This window comes from Podarcis liolepis (genome assembly GCF_965112155.1).
Source record: "Podarcis liolepis genome assembly, chromosome: 3".
Taxonomy (NCBI): Eukaryota; Metazoa; Chordata; class Lepidosauria; order Squamata; family Lacertidae; genus Podarcis; species Podarcis liolepis.
The window spans coordinates 55,349,192-55,372,192 of NC_139557.1; the positions used below are offsets into that span (position 1 = coordinate 55,349,192).

The 23,001-nt window shown below is 43.7% G+C and overlaps 2 protein-coding genes across 4 annotated transcripts in view; both read right to left on the reverse strand.

Annotated features, from left to right (window-relative positions):
* The window catches only part of LOC310704442 (amine sulfotransferase-like), a 64,475-nt gene that overhangs the window by 39,176 nt on the left and 2,298 nt on the right, over positions 1-23,001 (reverse strand). Inside the window, exons 4-7 of one of the 2 annotated variants that reach the window (XM_083497910.1) lie at positions 22,580-22,706; positions 21,737-21,831; positions 20,915-21,095; positions 20,270-20,576 (exon numbers count right to left, since the gene is read on the reverse strand). In XM_083497910.1, the coding sequence (XP_083354036.1) occupies positions 20,452-20,576; positions 20,915-21,095; positions 21,737-21,831; positions 22,580-22,706 (528 nt within the window). In that variant the 3' untranslated portion in view covers positions 20,270-20,451. Of the gene's footprint in view, positions 1-20,269; positions 20,577-20,914; positions 21,096-21,736; positions 21,832-22,579; positions 22,707-23,001 lie in introns of those variants that run through there. The other variant, XM_083497911.1, reaches the window with a different exon arrangement.
* Positions 4,767-12,179, reverse strand: LOC310704447 (amine sulfotransferase-like). 2 transcript variants are annotated; one of them, XM_083497922.1, is made up of 7 exons: positions 12,070-12,179; positions 10,357-10,505; positions 9,141-9,349; positions 7,407-7,533; positions 6,108-6,202; positions 5,337-5,517; positions 4,767-5,059 (listed from the first exon to the last, which is right to left on the reverse strand). In XM_083497922.1, exons 2-7 carry the CDS (start codon positions 10,496-10,498, stop codon positions 4,935-4,937), a joined length of 879 nt encoding a protein of 292 aa, XP_083354048.1. In that variant the 5' UTR covers positions 10,499-10,505; positions 12,070-12,179; the 3' UTR covers positions 4,767-4,934. The 2 variants fall into 2 exon arrangements, with proteins under 2 accessions (XP_083354048.1, XP_083354049.1); XM_083497923.1 differs by lacking the exon at positions 12,070-12,179 and having other exon boundaries at positions 10,357-10,514.

Genomic DNA, 23,001 nt, shown 5'->3' on the forward strand with positions numbered 1-23,001 from the left:
GATGTTCCAGCAGAACCTGTAGAGGAGCCTTTCCATCTGCTCCTGAAAAACACTCTGAAAACCTTTAATTTTTTTGCAATGGCCATCATGTTTTCCCAGTCTCCAAGAGGGTCTGGCACTGTGGTGGTCAAATAGATAGTTGTAACGCCAGTTTGTCACAAAATGCCATCCCTAGTTGCTGCAGCAGAATCCGGCACCTTTATTGGGAGGTTCCAAGATCAACATGTACATTCTTTTAGTGTAATGTATCCCAAACATGGAATAGTCACATACCCTTTTTGAGAGAAAGAGCACTCGGAACCCCTGGGATCTTGCACTGTTCAAAATTGGGGTGGCATGCAAAAAGATGGCATAAGAAGTCTTTCTTGACATAGTTTGTGGGGGTAGGATGCAGAGGGATACTTCACTGCTTTGCTGTCAACTCCAGCCCAGTCTCTCAGAGATGGGCAGTGGGGTCAGGCTGGGACTAGTGATATGCCCCTCTGAGCTCCTGAGACCTTGCCCAGGGCCTGATGTGTTTGATCGCTGCTCTCAGGTCTAGGTTGGACCCTGGACTAAACTTTCCTAGACCTTCAGGACGTGGCAAAGTGCAGCCTTTTCCCTTGATATGTCCAATGCCTGGGCCCTGTTCCAAGAATACCTGGACCCTAAGCTCTCTAAGGAGACAAGCAAGCAAACAAGCACCCCTTCAAGTGGGTTGGGTGTGCAAGGATTTTTCATGTGCTAGCATCTGTGTGTCCTTGGAGATGGAGGCAGCATTGGCAATGGCTCAGCATCCAATTTACTCTAGTCCTCTCTCCTGAAGGAGAAGGCTTCTTGCTGACTGGAAGAGGCACCAAGGCGGTATCTGGCTTGGAATGTCCAATGTTACAGGGGCAGAACATTTTTCTGCCAACCCGCTTGGTGCCTCTCTGTTTAGAGAACAGAGGAAGGCCAGACTACTGGCCTTCTCCCTGGGCTCAGACACTTCTTGGGGTCCTCATTTCACCACTTGCATCCGGCTAAGACCTTCCCCAGGTTTATTCAGCCCCACCTTCCTGAGCTCCTCCCATTGATCTTCAGGATCCAACCATTCCCTCTGTGATGTCTCCATGGAACTCATGACATCATTTCTTAAGATTTAAAAGTAGCAGTGGGAACTTCTGATCCAGGTTCTCTGGCATCCAAAATTTGCTTTAACCCTTTCTCTCTGCTCCATGATCCCGATGGAAATTCCTCCTTTTCAATCTGACCCATGAAGGAGATTGCTATGAGCATCAAACATACACTGTCCATTTCCCCCACTTCTCCCCACATATTCCCCACGCACCCTCCAAATTGACTCTGAGGGGGTCAGGAGAACCCCAAGAACAGTGCAGAAGGAATGAAGGTGTGGAGGCGTTGTGCCAACCAGCAGGCTGGAATGTTTGTCCTGATGGAATGATTGGAAGAGCGTGAAGTTGAATTCCACAAACAACAAATAAATAAATGACCACTGCCATCCATGACGTGATCATGGATGGAGGATTTGACCTGGCTTGTGTAACAGAGACTTGGTTGGATGAAGCAGATGGGCCTGTTCTTGCCGCTGCTTGTCCACCAGGTTTCTCTTACGCACAGCAACCCAGGCCCTGTGGGCGGGGAGGGGGGGGTTGCAGTGATTTTTAGGAAGTCATTAGTTTGCACCAGGCATCCTATTGGGAAGACCCAGTTCTCTGAGTGCATGTTCTGGAAGTTGGGCAATAGGGGCAGTACAGGATTCCTTTTGGTGTACCGACCTCCCCGCTGCACCAAGGATTCCCTGCCCGAGCTGCTTCAGGTCGTGGCGGATGTTCTCCTGGAGACACCTAGTTTGGTTGTCCTAGGGGATTTTAATATCCATGCCGACACGACCTTACAAGGGGCCGCTCGGGACTTCGTGGAAAGCATGGCCTCCATGGGGCTGTCCCTGAATAAGTTTGGCCCAACCCATAGCCACGGACATGCCTTGGACCTGGTGTTTACCTCCATGGATGTTGGTGTTCTGACACTAAATAAAAGCGAAACAAAAGAAGTGCCATGGTCAGACCACTTCCTGGTGCAACTTGACTTCTCCACGACCCTTCCCCTCTGCAGGGAGGTGGGACCGATTCGGATGGTCCGCCCCCACCACTTAATGGATCCAAATGGTTTCCAGAGAGCGGTAGGGGATGCTTTATCCCATGTTGATGGCCTTTCAGCTGATTCCCTGGTGGCCCGCTGGAATGTGGAGTTAACCAGGGCTATTGACTGTTTGGCTCCGAAGCGCCCTCTCCGATTGCATGGAGCCCGGACGGCCCCGTGGTTTTCCACGGATCTGAGGGCAATGAAACAATCGTTGAGACGGCTAGAGCGCCGGTGGCGGATGACCCATTCTGAAGCTGACCGGACACAGGTTAGAGCTCAGTGTCGAGCCTACCAAGTGGCGGTAGCGACGGCGAAGAAGACTTTCTTCACCGCCTCTATTGCATCTGCAGAAAACAGCAGCAGGAGACTTTTTCAGGTGGTCCGCAATTTAGCGGAACCACCTGCTACATGGGGGCCCAATACGAGCCACATGATCTGCAATGATTTTGCAAAGTTTTTTGCAGATAAAGTCGCTCAGATTCGGGAAGAGGTAGACGCCACCGTGGGAGCAGGGCCGGGGCGGGGGAGTGCTAGAGTCCTGTCTAGTCAAATTGTGTGGGATCAATTCCAATCTGTTACCTCCGAGGATGTGGACAGGCTGCTTGAACGAGTGAAACCAACCACCTGTCTCCTTGATCCTTGCCCATCCTGGCTTATAAAAGCTAGCCGGGAAGGGCTGGGCGATGGGCTTCATGGGGTGGTGAATGCTTCCCTCCGTGAGGGAGCCTTCCCAGACCCGCTGAAAGAGGCGGTTATTAAACCGCTTCTTAAAAAACCATCTTTAGATGCAGCCACGATGGCCAACTATCGCCCAGTCTCAAATCTTCCATTCTTGGGCAAGGTGATTGAGCGAGTGGTTGCTGAACAACTCCAGGCATGCCTGGAAGAAGCGGACCATTTGGATCCCTTCCAATCGGGATTCAGGCCTCATCACGGGACTGAAACTGCCTTGGTCGCACTGGTTGATGATCTCCGGCGGGCTAGGGACAAAGGTGAGAGCTGTTTCCTAGTTCTGCTGGATCTCTCAGCGGCATTTGATACCATCGACCATAACATCCTTCTGGACCGTCTTGAGGGGCTGGGAGCTGGGGGCACTGTCATACAGTGGTTCCGCTCCTTCCTCCTGGGCCGTGTTCAGAAAGTGGTGGGGGGGGATGAGTGTTCAGACCCTTGGGCTCTCACTTGTGGGGTGCCTCAGGGTTCTGTCCTCTCCCCCATGCTTTTTAATATCTATATGAAGCCGCTGGGAGAGATCATCAGGGGGTTTGGACTGGGTGTTCATCAGTATGCAGATGACACCCAGCTCTACCTCTCCTTTAAATCAGAACCAGTGAAGGCGGTGAAGGTCCTGTGTGAGTGTCTGGAGGCGGTTGGAGGATGGATGGCGGCAAACAGATTGAGGTTGAATCCTGAGAAGACAGAAGTACTGTTTCTGGGGGACAGGAGGCGGGCAGGTGTGGGGGATTCCCTGGTCCTGAATGGGGTAACCGTGCCCCTGAAGGACCAGGTGCGCAGCCTGGGAGTCATTTTGGACTCACAGCTGTCCATGGAGGCACAGGTTAAATCCGTGTCCAGGGCAGCTGTGTACTAGCTCCATCTGGTACGTAGGTTGAGACCCTATCTGCCCGCGGACTGCCTCGCCAGAGTGGTGCATGCTCTGGTTATCTCCCGCTTGGACTACTGCAATGCGCTCTACGTGGGGCTACCTTTGAAGGTGACCCGGAAACTACAACTAATCCAGAATGCAGCAGCCAGACTGGTGACTGGGAACGGCCGCCGAGACCATATAACACCGGTCTTGAAAGACCTACATTGGCTCCCAGTACGTTTCCGAGCACAATTCAAAGTGTTGGTGCTGACCTTTAAAGCCCTAAACGGCCTCAGTCCAGTATACCTGAAGGAGCGTCTCCACCTCCATCGTTCTACCCGGACACTGAGGTCCAGCAACGAGGGCCTTCTGGCGGTTCCCTCACTGCGAGAAGCCAAGTTACAGGGAACCAGGCAGAGGGCCTTCTCGGTAGTGGCGCCCTCCCTGTGGAACGCCCTCCGACCAGATGTCAAAGAGAACAAAAACTACCAGGCTTTTAGAAGACATCTGAAGGCAGCCCTGTTTAGGGAAGCTTTTAATGTTTGATGTATCATAGTATTTTAATATTCCTTTGGAAGCCGCCCAGAGTGGCTGGGGAAACCCAGCCAGATGGGCGGGGTATAAATAATAAATTATTATTATTATTATTATTAAATAAATGACATGAGTGAGTAGGAAGATTTACATTGCCGTCTGGGCAGAAGCAGATCTAGTTGCTCTGGCACCCGGGCGCGGGGTGAGCATATCAGGGGGGCGCCGCCCATGGCAAGCGGTGAGCATCTTTTGGGGGGGCGGTGCAGCAATGTGACCCCCCTCAGGCATGGGGTGGCTCACAGCCCGCTTCCTCCGCCAGTGTATCTGGGACACCAATAGTTGGTTAGTTTGCTTATTTTAAGAACATTTTTTATTAAATTTCAATTATAATAATCCAGTGGTAGCCTCACTGCCAAATTAAAACACAATTACTAATCACAATAGATATCCTGGGATTCCTTAACGTTTGCACATGGGGTCAGAAATTAGGACATGTTGTAATGTAGAAAGAGAAGAAGCGGACAGTACAAATGTAATTTTATTGTGGTGTTTTAAAAACATTAATGCACATATTTGAACATTAGGAAGCTATTAAGCCACATGAGAATATTCTGCTGAATCTTATAAATAGGGCTGGATTAAATGCATACAGTGCACTTTATTTCATCCTTCCAAGCTGAAGGCAGACTCATGATTCCTCATGGATGTCCCAGCAGAACTTGATGGGCAGCTTTTCCATTCTCTCCTTAAAAACACTGTCAAACCTTTCACTTTGTGCGACTGTCATCGTGTTCTTCCAGTCTCCAACTGTGCCTGGCCCAGGAAGCAGACAGAAAGAAAGTGCATTGTGGTGGTCAAATAAATATCCATAACTCCATATATATTCCATCCCTAGATGCAATTGTCAGGTGAAAATGTCAGGGATTCTGCAAGCAGCACCAAGTCAGTGTGATCTACCATTAGCTTTGTGAGGAAAACCTCCTATTTAAACAAGGAAAAAACAACAGGGAAAGTACATAATAGAACAACTCTAAAATTAAGAAATAACAGAAACTGAAAACAGAAATCAGTTTTTTCTACCATTACTTACCTTTGCGAAGAAAATGTCCTTTGCTGTGGTCCATGCGATCTGGTCGAGCGAACTCATAGTTTGCCCTCGGATCTGCTTTCATTTTATTAAATGTAGCCTGATCCACAACAGCATCCACCTCCTTTTCCGTCAGTCTCTTTCCCAGGAAGTTGCATAATTTCAATACACAGCTTCTCAGATCCTGAAATGGAACGTGGTTTTAATGTCAGGCCACCCACAATAGAGAAACCTGACAGCCTCGTGATGAAAACTCATGAAATAGGCAGGATTACAAGCAGGATTACAAGCAGCCTGCATCTTTCTTTGCCTAGTTTGGAATAATTGCCATTGCATCATATTGCACTTTCATTGTTACGGTACTTTTATTCCATGAGCCATGCAGAATGCACTATATTATGCAGTTCCGAGTCTACAAGTAAATAAATAAATGTCCCTGTTGAAGACACAAGGGAGGTTCTGTGACATCTCTCCTCAGCATCTGAGGGCCTGTGAAATGATATATCTTGCTTGGGATCATGACACTTTATTTATAGCCCCATAATCCCTCAGGGGAAATGGTTACAGTACATTTTTGCAGTCTAGGATCTGAAAGCTGCACCCAAATCCATGGCCTGCTTGGCTTTGAAAAATCTTTTGGAAAGAAAGCAAGACCAGCTAGGAAAGCAGCAGCTGAGGGCACTTGAATAATCAAATTGCTTCCTTCCTCCATTTTGTAAACGAGTGTTTTGATGGATGTTTAATATCAGACTGGGTAGCATTTTGATAACTTACCTTCTTCATTTCCTCATAGGTAAGAAACAGAATATTGAAGTCATCCTTGTGAGAGTACCAGCCTTCCACATGGTCCAGCCATAAACTTGCAAGTACTGATGTGAGAGATGTTGATTTGGCATAAGATGTAGATCAGATTTTTTTAAAAAAAAAACATTCAGAGAGAAGCAGTACGAACGTATAAAGTCCATTAAAACAATTTTAAGGGATCATTTTAAGAACCAGCAGTGGTACAAACCATTAAACAGAAGCTGAATTAATACCATCCACCTTCATCAAACACTTTCTCAGAGAAGGAATTTGCAGAAGAGTTCTGCATTTTAAGGCTCCCTGAAGCTTCCCATCCTAGTGTGATGGGAGATTGATGGGTGGGCTGAGATCAGTCTAGCCTTCCTCCAGCTCACTTCCTTCTCAATCTGGCAGTTTCCTTATGTTGTGTGGCTGTAGTGGTTTGGAGTTACTCGTGTGTAAACTGTCCCCTTTTTGGAGCTTGGCTGCCTGGGTTAAACCGTCCTAACTGCACAGCCCATCTCAGCGTGGCTGCCTCAGTCGCTAGCAGAATCTGTCTGTGGGAGTTTCTTAAACCTTTGCCAGCATAAAAGTTGTTTGACTCCCAATCGTCTCCGCCTCTCATTGCGCGGGAGTCTCCTGCGCAAGGAGGGCGTGGGTAGTGGAGGACCAGGGCTCTCCTCACTGACTTCCAAGGTAGAATCCCAGAGGCCTTCCACCTCTTCTCCCATTTGCTCTCCTGGATCTTTGGTGTTACGCTGTTTTGCTTCCCCCTCCATCAAGCTGCGTCTCCCCCTAGTGCTGGTACCTTCCCCTGCAGAATCGGAGAGCCTCTCCTTCTCCTGTTGCTCTGATGTCAGTTTCCTGACAGTGGCATTTAATACTTGCAACATTTAGAGACACTGTCTGGGTTTCTGACTTAACTTGACACAAATCTCTACACTTGATTAAGGATTAGGTGCTCCACCTTGTAATGATTTGTAGCTGCTGCATCCTGATGCAGACAGCATACAAATCCACCTGATTTCCTTTGGGAGTTGGCCAGATCTATACCCTCCTTTCGGCATCAATGGGCACCAGTCATCAGTGGCATAAAATGGTGTAGTTGGAGTCTCAGTTGGAGACGCTTTGTGATGCATGGATATGGAATTTCCTCAGAGTAACCTGTGGCATCAGACATGGCATTCTGAAAAGGTTCCTTAACACAGAGAGAAATTCTTTAATCTGTTGTCAAAGGATAAAGATGAAGGGACAAGAGTGATTCATTTTAGAGTAGCAATTCATCCTTACCCTTCCCAGCCAAAAACATCTCCATGAAAATTCCAAAATCTTCTACCTCTTCAAAATTGACCATAGTTTTGGAAAAATGGTAAAAGGAAACCAAGACATCCTTTGGGTTTCTGGCCACATAAACAACCTGCAGGAATAACAACAAATTCTTTCGATTCCTAAAATAATAAATGGATGGATCTCAGATATCTCTTGTTGTGGATTCTTGGTGCTTCCAAGTTGCTTTACAGCCCTGGCAGCATCACCCTCTTTTGCAACATGAATGTCACATGCACAGTGCAATCCTATGGTGTCGAATGAGCTTATTCTTATTAAGTCTGTTGGATGGCACACTTGTAACGAATGCCATTTTTTTTCTTTTTTTAAAATACTTTTATTTTGCTTTAAACAAATACATACAAATATAGACAACCAAAATTACAAAAGAAAATTACTTAATAATGATAATAATGAAAAAAGCTAAAAAACTACAAAAAATATCAAAGTACATGGCATAAAACATAAGAAGAAGGATGAGAAAAAAAGGAAAGGGAAAGGGAAAGGGAAGAAGAAGAAGAAGAAGAAGAAGAAGAAGAAGAAGAAGAAGAAGAAGAAGAAGAAGAAGAAGAAGAAGAGGAGGAGGAGGAGGAGGAGGAGGAGGAGGAAGAGGAAGAGCCAGAACACAGAAAGGCTCATCTACTGTAGGATTCCATCAAGGTCACAACAGATCATTATTCTTATCGATTCTCTCTATCTGCATTCCAAGGAATCCCTCATCTTAGTATCAGGGAACATTTCTCTTTGAGGTATCATTCTAAACATAACCAGGTCTTTCTTGTTGAACCCTTATCCCCTAGATAATTATTTATACATTCCCATTCTTCTTTCATCATCTTTTAAGGTTTATCTCGTAGTGCATCTGTCAGCTTTGCGAGCTCCAAGTACTCGCACAACGAATGCCATGTTTTGAATGGGCTGCAAGATGGCTGAAGACCACCACATAAAATGGATGCTGTTGATGAACTATTAATAAATTGTGCTGATCAAAGAGCAAATGGAATGTGCATGTTCTGGCAAAAGTACTGTACCTGCAAGGAAACATAAAGACTGGCTGTGCAATGCTAGTTACAAACATTGAGTATCGTCTTGTGCCAAAAGTTACAGAAGACCAGGCGCAAACCATGAGAGTTGTGATATGCCAAGAACATGCTAAGGGTGGAGGACTGCCAAGAACATGTCAAAGGCAATGAGAAATGCCAATATTCAGATGTGCATCAAAAAGGACTATATAAGATCAGGCTTTTCAGGAGGGTTGGTGTGTCGGATGCAGCCAGGATCCCGCTGTCTGCCCACCCAATCCAGAAGAAGAGTGGTGAGTGTATGTGTAATTGTGTGAGTGACTGAGTGCATCAAAAAAGCAATGTTATGTAGAAATTCCAATATATTGGTTGTCTGACTGCTTACTTGTGTTCTGCCTGAAGTGCACTGAATCTCAGATAAAAGAACCTGTTTTATTCTTAACACCCTCCAGGACTTTTCCTATGGTGGAGCATAAACTCTGTGCTGTTTAGGAGTCATGGGAATTATTTCAAGCTCAGGGTGCACAGAGCATTATACCTTCATATGGACAAAGGAATTGCAGCTGGATGAACTGTCCTCAGAAACGGAGAAATCTTAATGGAAACTGAGATGTTCATTCAAATAAAGCAAGACAAACATTGAATATGATCAAATAATAAATGTACTGTTTCCTACTTTTGCTCTTCTGTTCCTTAATCTTTTGGGTACTAAATAGTAGGGTAGATGGGAAGCAAAGAGACGAGGTGATGGACGACTGACATAATCCACATTGCGGACATTGAACTCCAGCCACGGAGCCCTGTCTATTAAGACGACTTTTTCGGTTCCATCTCGATGACCTTCATGATAAATCAAGCTCAAAATATTTTGGGTCCATATTGTGCCTATAAACGAGAATAAGTTTACTTAATTTCATTTATATGGGGATGCGGGTGGCACTGCGGTCTAAACCACAGAGCCAAGGGCTTGCCAATCAGAAGGTCATGGTTCGAATCCCCACGACGGGTCCCTGCTCCTGCCCACCTAGCAGTTCAAAAGGACATCAAAGTGCAAGTAGATAAATAGGTACTGCTCCGACAGGAAAGTAACTGGCATTTCTTTGAGTGCTCTGGTTTGCCAGAAGCGGCTTCATCTTGCTGGACACATGACCCGGAAGGTGTCTGCGGACAAACACCGGCTCCCTCGGCCTATAGAGCGAGATGAGCACAAAACATAATAGGCAAAAGGCAGTTGCAGAATCCTTTCTTCATGTCACCCAAGTCCTAAATGCCTGTACAGTGCAGAAATTCCCCCCTCTCTCCTCTCCCACTCCCAGTTATTGTGTCTTCCCCACCCCACCAACCCTCCAAGGCAGATTTGGGGAACAATGGGGACACAAGGGGAGAGAAGAGTGAAGGAAGTTCTGGTGTGGAAGTGGAAGCTATTGAATGGAGGGCACAACTGCATTGGATACGGACCCCCATTATTATTGGCAAATCTGTGGCAGATAAATGCTGAAATAAAAAGTCACAGGATGAAAGTTCTTACGAATAGAATTTTACAATCACCATTTTACCACTACATACAAAATCCTGAAAGTCAGTGAATACAATAAACCCTTAGCAAGCACATTTGAATGTTTTTGATGTGTATTTATGTTGTTTTCCAAACCTCATACAGGTTGACACTGGTGGAAAACTCATTATCTCATCTCTTTTTTTTGAAACAAAACAAAACATGGCCCAGTTCACCTTTCTGTAACCAGGTAAGTTCCATACTACCCACATTGACCTCAAATTTGCATTTGGTTTTAAACTTGCGTTAGGATAATACAGATACTATGTAGATATATGTGGGTATCTGTCAGGGTTGAATTGAAATGATGGTTCAACCTACGAAAATGTACTCTTACCTGATTTTGGATAAGTGACTATAAATACATCACTGTCTCTTATTTCAAAATCCTGCAGGGAATCTAAGTACTCCGCTGAAGTAAATACTGGCGAGAAATAAAATCCTTTGTATATGAGAAGGCATTTCTCGTCTGGTTGCATTGCCTGCCTAAGAATAAAGAGAAGAGAATAGTTCCCTCTATTATGCGACAATGGGAAATCACAAAGAAATAGAGGTGTCATTTTGTCAAATCCTTCTCTTTTTGCAGACCCCATAGCAGAATCCCATGCTTCTCTTCCATCAGAGGTGAGCAACATAAAGGTCCATCATTTAAAGAACAGAGACTTGACCCATCATTGAGGCAACAAAGCATTCTCCCCCCTCCCCGCCCTGCTTTAAATGTTTTTTAAAATGGTGCTGCTTTCAACTCAAAGCTGGCTTTGCCCACACAATAAGGCTTTTCTCTCTCACCCTGACATAGTTATTTCTCAAGTGCATGTGTGCAGCATGCAAAATAGCAGCCCTTTGCCTCACTTTATGCTGCCTGGCATCATAGTTTGATCAGTGTTGCTATTCTGACACTCATTCTTGTACTCAGGGGAGGTGGGAAGGAAGCAAAAACTGCTCCCTGGAAATGGATCCAGGGAAAATGAAAGACAGACTCTGTTGGGAACTCTTGCCATATCCTCTTGGGTTCTTGATCAGCTTCAAGAAATTGGAGTGACGTATTTTCCGGGCCTCCTGGGACCAAACCATAGATGTGCCTGGGGACCACAGGGTGGCAAAGAGAAAGGTATTCTTCACCGCCCATCTGGCTTCCATTGCCAGCTCTGGCTGAAACTGCTGCTGGAATGTGGTGCCCAAGGACGTTCCATGGAGGGAATGCTGCTCTCAGCTTCATCTATGTTAATACAGAGAGTTGGCTACACATACAATGGGCCCTGTTGGGGCAGGTGTTCCCATACTGAGACACCACTGCCAAAATAGCTCTTTCTTCTTCTTTTTTTTGCCTCCTCCCTGCGCCAATTTCTCTCCTCCCGCGTCTGACAAGGAAGGCACTTGCAAGGGTGGGCTCAGTGCATGGTATAAGGAGGCGGGGAATTGTTATGGGAGAAAGTTCTAGGCTCCATTGGGTGCTGATGAAACCAACGTTGTCGCCAGTTGTCGCCAGGTCTTTTATACCTGTTGGGACATTTCAGGCCATAATATAGAATATGATGCACCAAATGGAAATATACCACCTGGTGATATTTGAGATGAATGGGTGTTTTATAAACATTTAAATAAAAATAAAATCCATTGCTTAAAAGGGATAAAGGGATAAAGAAATAAAGTGCCATGAAGCCTGAAAATCACTTTAATTCTCTATATAAGTCTTGTGTTTCATCGCTAAGAAATGCAACAATTTTGTAGTGGAAAACATTGTATGTACAAAATATATTTTCCAATATATAAATTAAGGGTTGTATCCCATGCCAAATGAGCAGGGTTCCACTTGCACATGGGAGTTCAAATTCAGTCCCCTCAAAATAACTATTAATCTCTGGTAGCACAAATGTTGCACTCTGTTTGACACCAGAAAAGAATATGAACTGTGACAAGAGTTTCCATGCATCTGATGAAATACCTTGTTGCCCCTCAGAACTCTTGCAAGAAAGAGTAGATTAGTTGTTTGTCATTCAGTAGTCCTGCTTTTCCCTGGAAAGTTTAATTTACAAGAAAACTTGCCTACCTTTTGTTTTTACAGTCAAAAAGTGTGGGAGAGAGGGGGAGAGACCGATCTCTTCTGTAGCTTGGAGTATTTCAGCTTTTGAAGGGTCACGTTCAGAGCTCTGTAGGAGATTGCTTTATAGAATTCTGTTAACTAATAAGAGTTTGGTTAAATCGATGGCTCCTGCTTAGTAAATCATTCCTGGCAAGTTATGCAAGAAAAGAACGGTAATACAGGAGCATCGAGGCACATAATCTAAAGAACAACAGGGGAAGAACTTGTTTCTTTTCACAAGGAACAGCCAAGATCAGCAGTGGTCTTTGCCCGTTTAAGAAATAAATGCAGTATTACGTCTGGTCCACTAGTAGAAAATGGGCTCAAATGGTAAGAGAGACCTGAGATTCACCAATGGATGTCTATTTGTACACACATGCTTGCACTGACTTACACCCCAATAACACCAACTTAATCCCTTTTTGTTTTAATCCAGAATGAGGCAGCTAGACTGGTGACTGGGAGTAGCCGCCGAGACCATATAACACCGGTCCTGAAAGATCTTAATTGGCTCCCAGTTTGTTTCCAAGCACAATTCAAATTGTTGATGCTGACCTTTAAAGCCCTAAACGGCCTCAGTCCTGTATACTTGAAGGAACGTTTCCACCCCCATCATTCTGCCCGGACACTGAGGTCCAGCACTGAGGGCCATCTGGCGGTTCCCTCGCTGCAAGAAGTGAGGTTACAGGGAACCAGACAGAGGGCCTTCTCGGTAGTGGTTCCTGCCCTGTGGAATGCCCTCCCAGCAGTTGTCAAAGCAATAAACAACTATTTTTCTTTTAAAAGTCAACTGAAGGTGGCCCTGTTTAGGGAAGTTTTTAATGTCTGATGCTGTATTATTTTTAATATTTGTTTGGAAGCCACCCAGAGTGGCTGGGGAAACCCAGCCAGATGGGCGGGATATAAATAAATTATTATTATTATTATTATTATTATTATTATTATTATTACTACTACTACTACTACTACTACTACAAAACTTACTAAATAATTAGCACTGGTTGTTTTAGAAATCTGTCCAAGAAAAGTAGCAACGTTTTTCATTTGCACACAGCATATCTGAGATCAAATATGACTCAAGCCCAAGAATAAACTTTCAAATCCAATACATTGGCAGCAATAATTCCCACCCTTCAAAGATTTTGAAGGATTTTCAAAGTCCACATCAAGATGGACAGCTCCAAGTCATTATAGTCAGAGTTCCATGAAAGCTATTTCCCAGTAAAGAATGCCACATGCAGAAATGGCTCATTTGTTTTTGTTTATCATCTAAAGCTAATGTTTTCAGGAATACCTTTGCATAGAAAATGCACTTGATGGCTTCCTGTGTTCTCCTTGCTAAGCTGTCCAAATTTATCCTGCAAACGACTTTCAATGTCTTGGGCTTGGGCAGCTCCACAACTTTGTCTACCTCCCATACCTCAGCTTTCCCCCCACAAACTCACAGGGTGTGTTTTTTATACAACACCCCTGAGGTTCTGAAAGCGCCGGTCTCTACTAGGGGCGCCATGGAAGATGGCCGACAATACCATCTCTCCAGCTCACACGAGGTAATTAAGGGGCTGAGATGGGAGTCATCAGCCTCCCAGGTTTCTTCCCAGTGGAAGGGAAGATGCAGTCTCATCCACAGCTGCCCACAAACCACCCCCGAGTTCGAAAAGAAGGAGGGGGTGGGGGCACTGGATGGAAAGCCCTCAAGTGAGCTCGGATCTCCTGGACACTGTCTTCATGAGCGCTCCAAGTTCCATTTCTTAAGATAAAAGATTGGAGAAGATTTATGGACATGCTTCGAGCCAAGATAGGGTATTTTATCTGCTAATTAAGCCAGCCACTGAGATGCTAAGCGTGACAAAGGGACACGACAGGGGTGCCCAATCTCCCCATTACTTTTTATATCAGTTCTGGAGGTGTTGCTAAACATGATTAGAAGTGACCAGCTGGTTAAAGGGGTGCAGGTCGGAGCTAAACAGTACAAGTTAAGGGCCTTTGCAGATGACTTGGTACTTACCTTACAAGAGCCAGACACTAGTACAAAAAGGGTTTTAGAGCTAATTCAAGAATTTGGTCAAGTTGCCGGATTTAAATTGAACAAACAAAAGACTAAGGTTTTGGAGAAAAATTTAACAGTCATGGAAAGGGAGAAGTTCCAGAATGAAACTGGTTTGATGGTGGTTAAGAAGGTGAAATATCTAGGGGTTTATATGACATCTAAGAATCTGAATCTGTTTAAAGATAACTATGAGAAATGCTGGTCAGAAGTTAAAAAAGATCTAGAAATATGGTCAAATTTGAAGCTTTCAATGTTAGGCCGAATTGCAGCTATAAAGATGAATGTATTGCCTAGAATGTTATTTTTGTTTTAAACATTGCAAATTCTTGACAAGATGGACTGTTTCAAGAGGTGGCAGAAGGACATTTCGAAATTTGTCTGGCACGGCAAAAAGCCCAGAATAAAATTTAAGATATTAACGGACGCAAAGGAAAGAGGGGGATTTGCCCTGCCAGACTTAAAGTTGTATTATGAATCAGCAGCGTTCTGCTGGATGAAAGAGTGGATGCTCCTCGAGAATACAGATATCTTGGATTTAGAAGGTTTTAATAATGCATTTGGATGGCATGCATATTTATGGTATGACAAAGTTAAGGTGCATAAGGCCTTTAAAAATCACATTGTCAGAAAAGCATTATATAATGTTTGGATTAGATATAAAGATTTGTTGGAAAACAAAACTCCTAGATGGTTATCGCCTTTGGAGGCTAAAGCTGTGAAAAAACTCAATATGGAGGCCAAATGGCCAAAGTATTGGGAAATTTTGGAACAAGAGGGTGACAAATTGAAACTACAGTGTCATGAGAAATTGAAAACTAAAGTACGAGATTGGCTCCATTATTATCAAATAATGGAGGTTTATAAACAAGACAGGAAAATTGGCTTCCAGGTGGAGAAATCAAAATTAGAAACAGAACTGTTAGAACCCAATGCTAAGAATTTGTCAAGAATGTATAACTTGTTGCTGAAATGGAATACACAAGATGAAATAGTTAAATCAGCTATGATTAAGTGGGCACAGGACATTGGTCATAACATCATGTTTGCTGACTGGGAACAGTTGTGGACCACCGGTTTAAAATTTACGGCATGTAATGCCTTAGAAGAAAATATTATGAAAATGATCTATAGGTGGTACATGACCCCAGTCAAGCTAGCAAAAATCTATCATCTGCCTGATAATAAGTGTTGGAAGTGTAAAGAAACTGAAGGTACTTTTTATCACCTTTGGTGGACGTGCCCGAAGATTAAGGTTTTCTGGGAAATGATATATAATGAAATGAAAAAGGTACTTAAATGTACTTTCCCTAAGAAACCAGAGGCCTTTCTCTTGGGCATTGTCGGCCAATTGGTGTCAAAGAAAGACAGAACTTTTTTTATGTATGCTACTACAGCAGCAAGAATTCTCATCGCAAAGCATTGGAAGATTCAAGATCTACCCACTCTGGAAGAATGGCAGATGAAGGTGATAGACTATATGGGACTGGCTGAAATGACCGGCAGAATCCGTGATCAGGGGAAAGAGATGGCGGATGAAGATTGGAAAAAATTTAAAATTTATCTTAAGAAATATTATAAAATTGATGAATGCTAAAATGTTGAAGTTTTAGAAAAAAGGGGGTTTACAGCGGCAAAGATTAAGTTAAAGAAAAGAATAAATAAGGGACAAATTTGCTAAAAATAAGTGTTAGGATTTGCTGAAATAATTTTGGAAATTGGGATGTAGAAAGGGGAGGTTTGGGGGAGTCGGAGAAGCGAGGTTTATGAAAAAAAGGATACGAAACTATACATGTTTGTTTGTTTCTTTATTTGTTTGTATTGTCTATAAAAACTTTTGTAAAACCAATAAAAAATATTTTTAAAAAAAGAGTTGCTAAGAGTGACGGATTGGAATAAAGATAACATCAAAGAACAACAGCTAAGCCAGTTTGTTTTCTTACTACGATACTACCTAACAACCCCCCCCCCCAGAAGAACCGTCTTTTACTACTTATAGCAAGTGAGATTGGAAAACATAAACTGTGTGGAAATAATAATATTAAGTAAAGCCTTTGTTTTTTGAAATATTTGGAAGAAGATAAAAGACTTTCTTGTGACGCACTACTTAATCGGGATCCGCCATTACGAGACAGACTGTGCTGCAGAGATTAATAGTCATAGGGGGAGGCGAGCTCTTACTTTGTTATTATATCTGCGTCTCAAGTTCGATTTGGCAAATCTTCCCTGGAAAGACTAATGTTTGCTGCAACCTGTCTGAGAAAATTAATGAGCAAACGCCTAGATTCTATTTCATCAGAACTGAGATAAGATGGCGTCTGCCACCCGAGAAGGACTTTTGGATGGATTCGGCATAAATACTAGCGTGTGAGGACATACTGCAAATAAAAGACTTACCAGCTGCAAAAAAAAAAAAAGAAGGGGGGGAGGAGAGTCATACAAAGTTCACACAGAAGTATAACATTGATCATTTCAGCTCGCCTGTGAAAACAACTCAGAGGCTATGAAAGAAGAAGGATAATAACAAGAAGATTTAAAGAAGGGTCTAGTGGACACTCAAAGAAGTAGAAATATGAGATGATTGGACCCTACTGAACTTGAAGCATGGGAACTCCCAACAAAAAAAATATATAATTTGGCAAAATATTTGGACTTTATGATATATATTTGTATAATTTGGAATATTTAATGTGATTTGATTGGATTGTTAAAATGGAAAACTTAATAAAAAAAAATTTTAAAAAAAGAGATTGTGAAAGTGCAGTTTATTTTATGGTTGCAGGGTTTTTTATTTCAAATGATGGCAAATCTCAGCTGTGTTTCCTGATAAATGATACTGACTTCATATGTTGGAGTGATAGATGTTTCAAAGCCCGCAAAAACATTCCTGGATGATAGATGTTGGTTTCCTGGGGTCTTTTATCTATCAGCTTTAGTTGCCAGGCAGACAGTAATAATACTCCAGAGCAGGCATGGGGAGTAATCTGATTAATGCTTTAATGCAAGTCCACCTAATTTCAACTTCCTGAAACGGTATGTGAACAGAAACACAGCTGCAGTTCATCCATCAAAATTCACACATCTTCAGATTACGCGGTACACCTTTCCAACCAAATTATGTGTGTATTTTAGGGGAAAGTGTTTATGATATTATGCCGATAATAGAATGTATATTTTACTGAAAATATCATGCAAAATTTAGTATAGTAACAAAAATATTGTGTGTATATATTAATCTTTGTATTAAGCATTATTTGAATATCAACAGAAATGTACACTAAAATGCAGACAATTTTTCATGATTTTTTTCTCTTCTTCTGCACAAACTGGTACAGAAATATGGTGAACCAAAAAGAACGCTGGAAATGTGAGAAACTAAGAGGAAACCCAAACGGATAAGATTCACTCATCCACACCCTTAAAAACTAGAAGAGGCAGAGGCAGTTTTTAGATTTGAAAGTGGAGATGGATCCTCCCACGTCTACTGCAAGGAAATTACTTCTTGCCTGATCACGAATGATCACGAATTCATATTGATTTTGTAGGACCATTATAAGGAAATTACTTCTTGCCTGTTGTTCTTCCACTCAAAATGCCTTCAAATAATCACAAACATCTGCAGATAGGTAGCCGTGTTGGTCTGCCATAGTCAAAACAAAAAAATTCCTTCCAGTAGCACCTTAAAGACCAACTAAGTTAGTTCTTGGTATGAGCTTTCGTGTGCAAGCACTTCTGAAGAAGTGTGCTTGCACACGAAAGCTCATACCAAGAACTAACTTAGTTGGTCTTTAAGGTGCTACTGGAAGGAATTTTTTTGTTTTCACAAACATCTGTTCCAACAATCACAGCTCTCAACCAATTATTTGCAACACATGGATTGACAGATACTACAAGATATGCACATCCTATTCCAGAGAAGGACCTGAGCAAGCAACTCCATGCAGAATACTGTTTGCTTGGTTCCAACACAGCATTATATGGACTGCAGCAAATCTCTCGAAATTTGGACAATTGGTACACACATGCAAGTCAGAGAAAATTTCTGGAATCAGACTCAGTTCACCATTGATGTTCCAGCAGAACCTGTAGAGGAGCCTTTCCATCTGCTCCTGAAAAACACTCTGAAAACCTTTAATTTTTTTGCTATGGCCATCATGTTTTCCCAGTCTCCAAGAGGGCCTGGCACTGTGGTGGTCAAATAGATAGTTGTAACGCCAGTTTGTCACAAAATGCCATCCCTAGTTGCTGCAGCAGAATCCGGCACCTTTATTGGGAGGTTCCAAGATCAACATGCACATTCTTTTAGTGTAATGTCTCCCAAATTGGGATTGCCACATACCCTTTTTGAGAGAAAGAGCATTTGGAACCCAGGGAATCTTGCACTGCTCAAAATTGGGGTGGCATGCAGCAAGATGGCATAAGCAGTCTTTCTTGACATAGATTGTGGGGGTAGGACGCAGAGGGCTTCTTCACTGCTTTGCTGTCAGCTCCAGCCCAGTTTCTCAGAGTTGGGCAATGGGGTCAGGCTGGGACTAGTGATGTGCCCCTCTGAGCTCCTGAGACCTTGCCTAAGGCCTGATGTGTTTGATCGCTGCTCTCAGGTCTAAGTTTTCCTAGACCTTCAGGACGTGGCAAAGTGCAGCCTTTTCCCTTCATATGTCCAATGCCTGGGCCCTGTTCCAAGAATACCTGGGCCCTAAGCTCTCTAAGTAGACAAGCAAGCAAACAAGCATCCCTTCAAGTGGGTTGGGTCTGCAAGGATTTTTCATGTGCTAGCATCTGTGTGTCCTTGGAGATGGAGGCAGCATTGGCAATGGCTCAGCAACCAATTTACTCTAGTCCTCTCTCCTGAAGGAGAAGGCTCCTTGCTGACTGCAAGAGGCATCAAGGTTGTTCCACAGCAGGCTTGTTCTCTAGACCAGTGTTTCCCAACCTTGGGGCTCCAGCTGTTTTTGGACTACAACTCCCATAATCCCTAGCTAGCAGGACCAGTGGTCAGGGATGATGGGAAGTGTGGTCCGAAAACAGCTGGCGTCTCAAGGTTGGGAAACACTGCTCTAGACCAGTGTTTCCCAACCGGTGTTCCGCGGCACACTAGTGTGCCGTGAGAGGTTGGCTGGTGTGCCGTGGGAGGGAGGCGGGCGAGTCGGGCGGTGAGAGGCGGCGGCGGCGAGGATCCGCGTCGAGCCGGGGGCGGCTCCGCGGTGGTGGTGCCGAGGTTTCTCTCTCCATTCTCCCCTCACACACACACAGAGGAAGATCAGCTGACAGGACCCAGCCAATGGGGCGGCAACGGGGCAGCGCGTGCAAAAGGGAGGAGCGCGAGACAGCGGACGAGGAGGAGGCCGGCATGTCCGGGCAGCAGCAGCAACAACAGCAGCAGCAACTCCCGGCGACGGCTCCTCAAGCCCCGGGCAACCCTACTCCCTCACTGGCCTCGGCCGCCCTCCTGCTCCACCCGCCGCCGCCTCCCCCGCCGCCGCCGGCCACCTCGGCCCCGCCGCCGCCCCCTCCTCCGCCCGCTATCGCCACCACCACAACAGCCGCCGCCGCCTCAGCTGCCGCCGTCCCTCAGTCCCTCGCTTTGCTGCGCTGCCTCCTCCCCCCCACCCCCAAAGCTTGGAGGTTCCCCGGCAAGGGGGAGGGGAAAAAATTGAAAACTTTCACTTTCGTGCGTCCCTCCCGGCGTGACGCTGCGCGCTGACGTCACGGGGCTGTAATGGTGGTGTGCCGCGAGATTTTTTTCTTCAAACAAGTGTGCCTTTGCCCAAAAAAGGTTGGGAAACACTGCTCTAGACTACTGGCCTTCTCCCTGGGCGAGCGGTGAGCATCCAGGGGGGCCACACAGTAATGTGACCCCCCCCCTCAGTAATGACACCCGGGGTGGTCTGCACCCCGCTTCCTGCACCAGTGCATCTGAGACACCAATAGCTGGTTAGTTTGCTTATTTTAGCAATATTTTTTATTAAATTTCAATTACAATAATCCAATGGTAGCCTCATTATAACATTGCCAAATTAAAACACAATTACTAATCCCAATAGATATCTTGGTATTCCTTAACTTTTGCACATGGGGTCAGAAATTAGGACATGTTGGAATGTAGAAAGAGAAAAAGTGGACAGTACAAATGTAATTTTATTGTGTTTTTTAAAAAAATATTGCTCATATTCGAACTTTAGGAAGCTATTAACCCATCCATATGAAAGTTTTTTGGGTTTTTTTGTACTAACTCTTACAAATAGGCCTGGATTAAATGCATACAGTGCACTTTATTTCATCCTTCCAGGCTGAAGGCAGACTCATGATTCCTCATTGATGTCCCAGCAGAACTTGAAGGGAAGCTTTTCCATTCTCTTCTTAAAAACACTGTCAAATCTTTCACTTTGTGCGACTGTCATCATGTTCTTCCAGTCTCCAACTGTGCCTGGCCCAGGAAGCAGACAGAAAGAAAGGGCATTGTGGTGGTCAAATAAATATCCATAACTCCAGATATATTCCATCCCTAGCTGGGTATATGTCCCTCAGTGTGAAAAAATTTCCACACTCTAGATTGGAAAGACAAATATGCCACCCTTAAATATACATATTTAGAAGAAGGGGGAAAACAGGGAAAGTACATAATAGAACAACTCTAAAATTAGGAAACACCAGAAACTGAGAGTTTCATGAAGACTGGGAAAATGAAATCACCATCTCTTGGTGCCTATCAAAGTTTGAGATTTTGCAAGCACCGGCAATTCAGTTGGACTGCCACTGACTTACCTTTGCGAAGAAAAGGTCCTTTGCTGTGGTCCAGGATATCCAGTGGCATGAACTCATAGTTTGCCCTCGGATCTGCTTTCATTTTATTAAATGTAGCCTGATCCACAACAGCATCCACCTCCTTTTCAGTCAGTCTCTTTCCCAGGAAGTTGCATAGTTTCAATACAGAGCTTTTTAGATCCTGAAATGGAACGTGGTTTTAATGCCAGGCCATCCACAATAGAGAAACCTGACAGCCTAGAGACTAAAACTCATGGAATAGGCAGGATAACAAGCAAGGGAAACAAGCAGCCTGCATGTTTCTTTGCCTAGTTTGTAATAATTGCCATTGCATTATATTATATTATATTATATTATATTATATTATATTATATTATATTATATTATATTATTATATTATATCATACTTTCATTGTTGCTTTTATTCCATGAGCCATACAGAATGCACTATATTCTGGGGCAGCTCTTTCAATTGAGCCCACAAGTAAATAAATAAATGCCCCTGTTCCGGACACAAGGGAGGTTCTGTGACATCTCTCCTCAGCACCAGAGGGCCTGTGAAATGAAATATCTTGCTTGGGATCACGACACTTTATTCATAGTGTGGAGAAATAGTTACAGAACAATATTCACAGTCTAGGGTCTGTAAAGGTGCTCCTAATTCCATGGCCCACTAATCTTTTTTTTAAAAAAAAACTTTAGAAAGGAAATGAAACTAGCAAGAGGGCACTTAAACGATCATATTGCTTCCTTCCTCCATTTTGTAAAGGAGAGTTTTGAAGGATGCTTAATATCAGACTGGATAGCATTTTGATAACTTACCTTCTTCATTTCTTCATAGGTAAGAAATAGAATATTGAAGTCATCCTTGTGAGAGTACCAGCCTTCCACATGGTCCAGCCATGAACTTGCAAGTACTGATGAGAAAGAAGTTGAGTTGGAATAAAATGTAGATCAGGTGATTTTTTTAAAAAAACATTCAGAGATGAGCAGTACAAACGTATAAACACCATCAAAACAATTTAAAGGAATCCTTTTAAGAACCAGCAGTGGAACAAACCATTAAACAGAAGCTGAACTAATACCACCCAACCTCACCAAACACTTTCTCAGAGAAAGAATTTGCAGAGGAGTTCTGCATTTTAAGGCTTCCTGCTGTGCTTCCCATCCCAGTGTGATGAGAGAGTGGTAGGTGGGCCTTCCTCCAGCCCCCTTCCTTCCCACACTGCCAGTTTCCTTATATGGTGTGGCAGTTAATACTTGCAACATTTAAGAGACCGTGTCAGGGTTTCTTAGTTATTACTTGACACAAATCTCTACACTTGATTAAGGATTAGGGGCTCCACCTTGTAATAATTTGTAGCTGCTGCATCCTGATGCAAAGAGAATATAAATCCACCTGATTTCCTTTGGGCGTTGGCTAGATCTATTCCCTACCATCAATGGACACTAGTCATCAGTGGCATAAAATGGTGTAGTTGGAGTCTTAGTTGGAGACTCTTTGTGATGCATGGATGTGGAATTTCCTCAGAGTAACCTATGGCATCAGACATGGCATTGTGAAAACGTTCCTTACCACAAAGAGAATTTCTTTAATCTGTTGTCAAAAGAGGATAAAGATGAAGGGACAAAGTGATTCATTTTAGAATAGCAAATCTTCCTTACCCTTTCCGGCCAAAAACCTCTCCATGAAAATTCCAAAATCTTCTACCTCTTCAAATTTGACTGCCATTTTGGAAAAATGATAAAAGGAAACCATGACATCCTTTGGGTTTCTGGCCACATAAACAACCTGCAGGAATAACAACAAATTCTATTCTATTGCTGATCTTATTGTTTCTACTGTCCCTTATGTTTTGCTTCTGTAGTTTTTTCTGTGGTTGTGAAATGTGTCTGGACCCAAGTTGTTGAAGAGGGATATATATGCCTAAAATAATAAATGGATGGATCTCAGATATCTCTTCTTGTGGATTCTTGGTGCTTCCAAGTTGCTTTATAGCCCTGGCAGCCTCATACTCTTTTGGAACACGGATGTCACATGCACAGAGCAATCCTATGGTGTTGAATGAACTTATTCTTATTAAGTG

Bases quoted from the DNA above. Each gene is read 5' to 3' on its own strand.
- LOC310704447 (XM_083497922.1), bottom strand. From the start codon at position 10,498: ATGCAACCAGACGAGAAATGCCTTCTCATATACAAAGGATTTTATTTC. The intron at 5,518-6,107 runs GTAAGTTATCAA...GTTCCATTTCAG, and splicing joins CCTATGAGGAAATGAAGAAG to GATCTGAGAAGCTGTGTATT. The intron at 5,060-5,336 runs GTAAGTAATGGT...TTCCTGGGCCAG, and splicing joins AGGACATTTTCTTCGCAAAG to GCACAGTTGGAGACTGGAAG.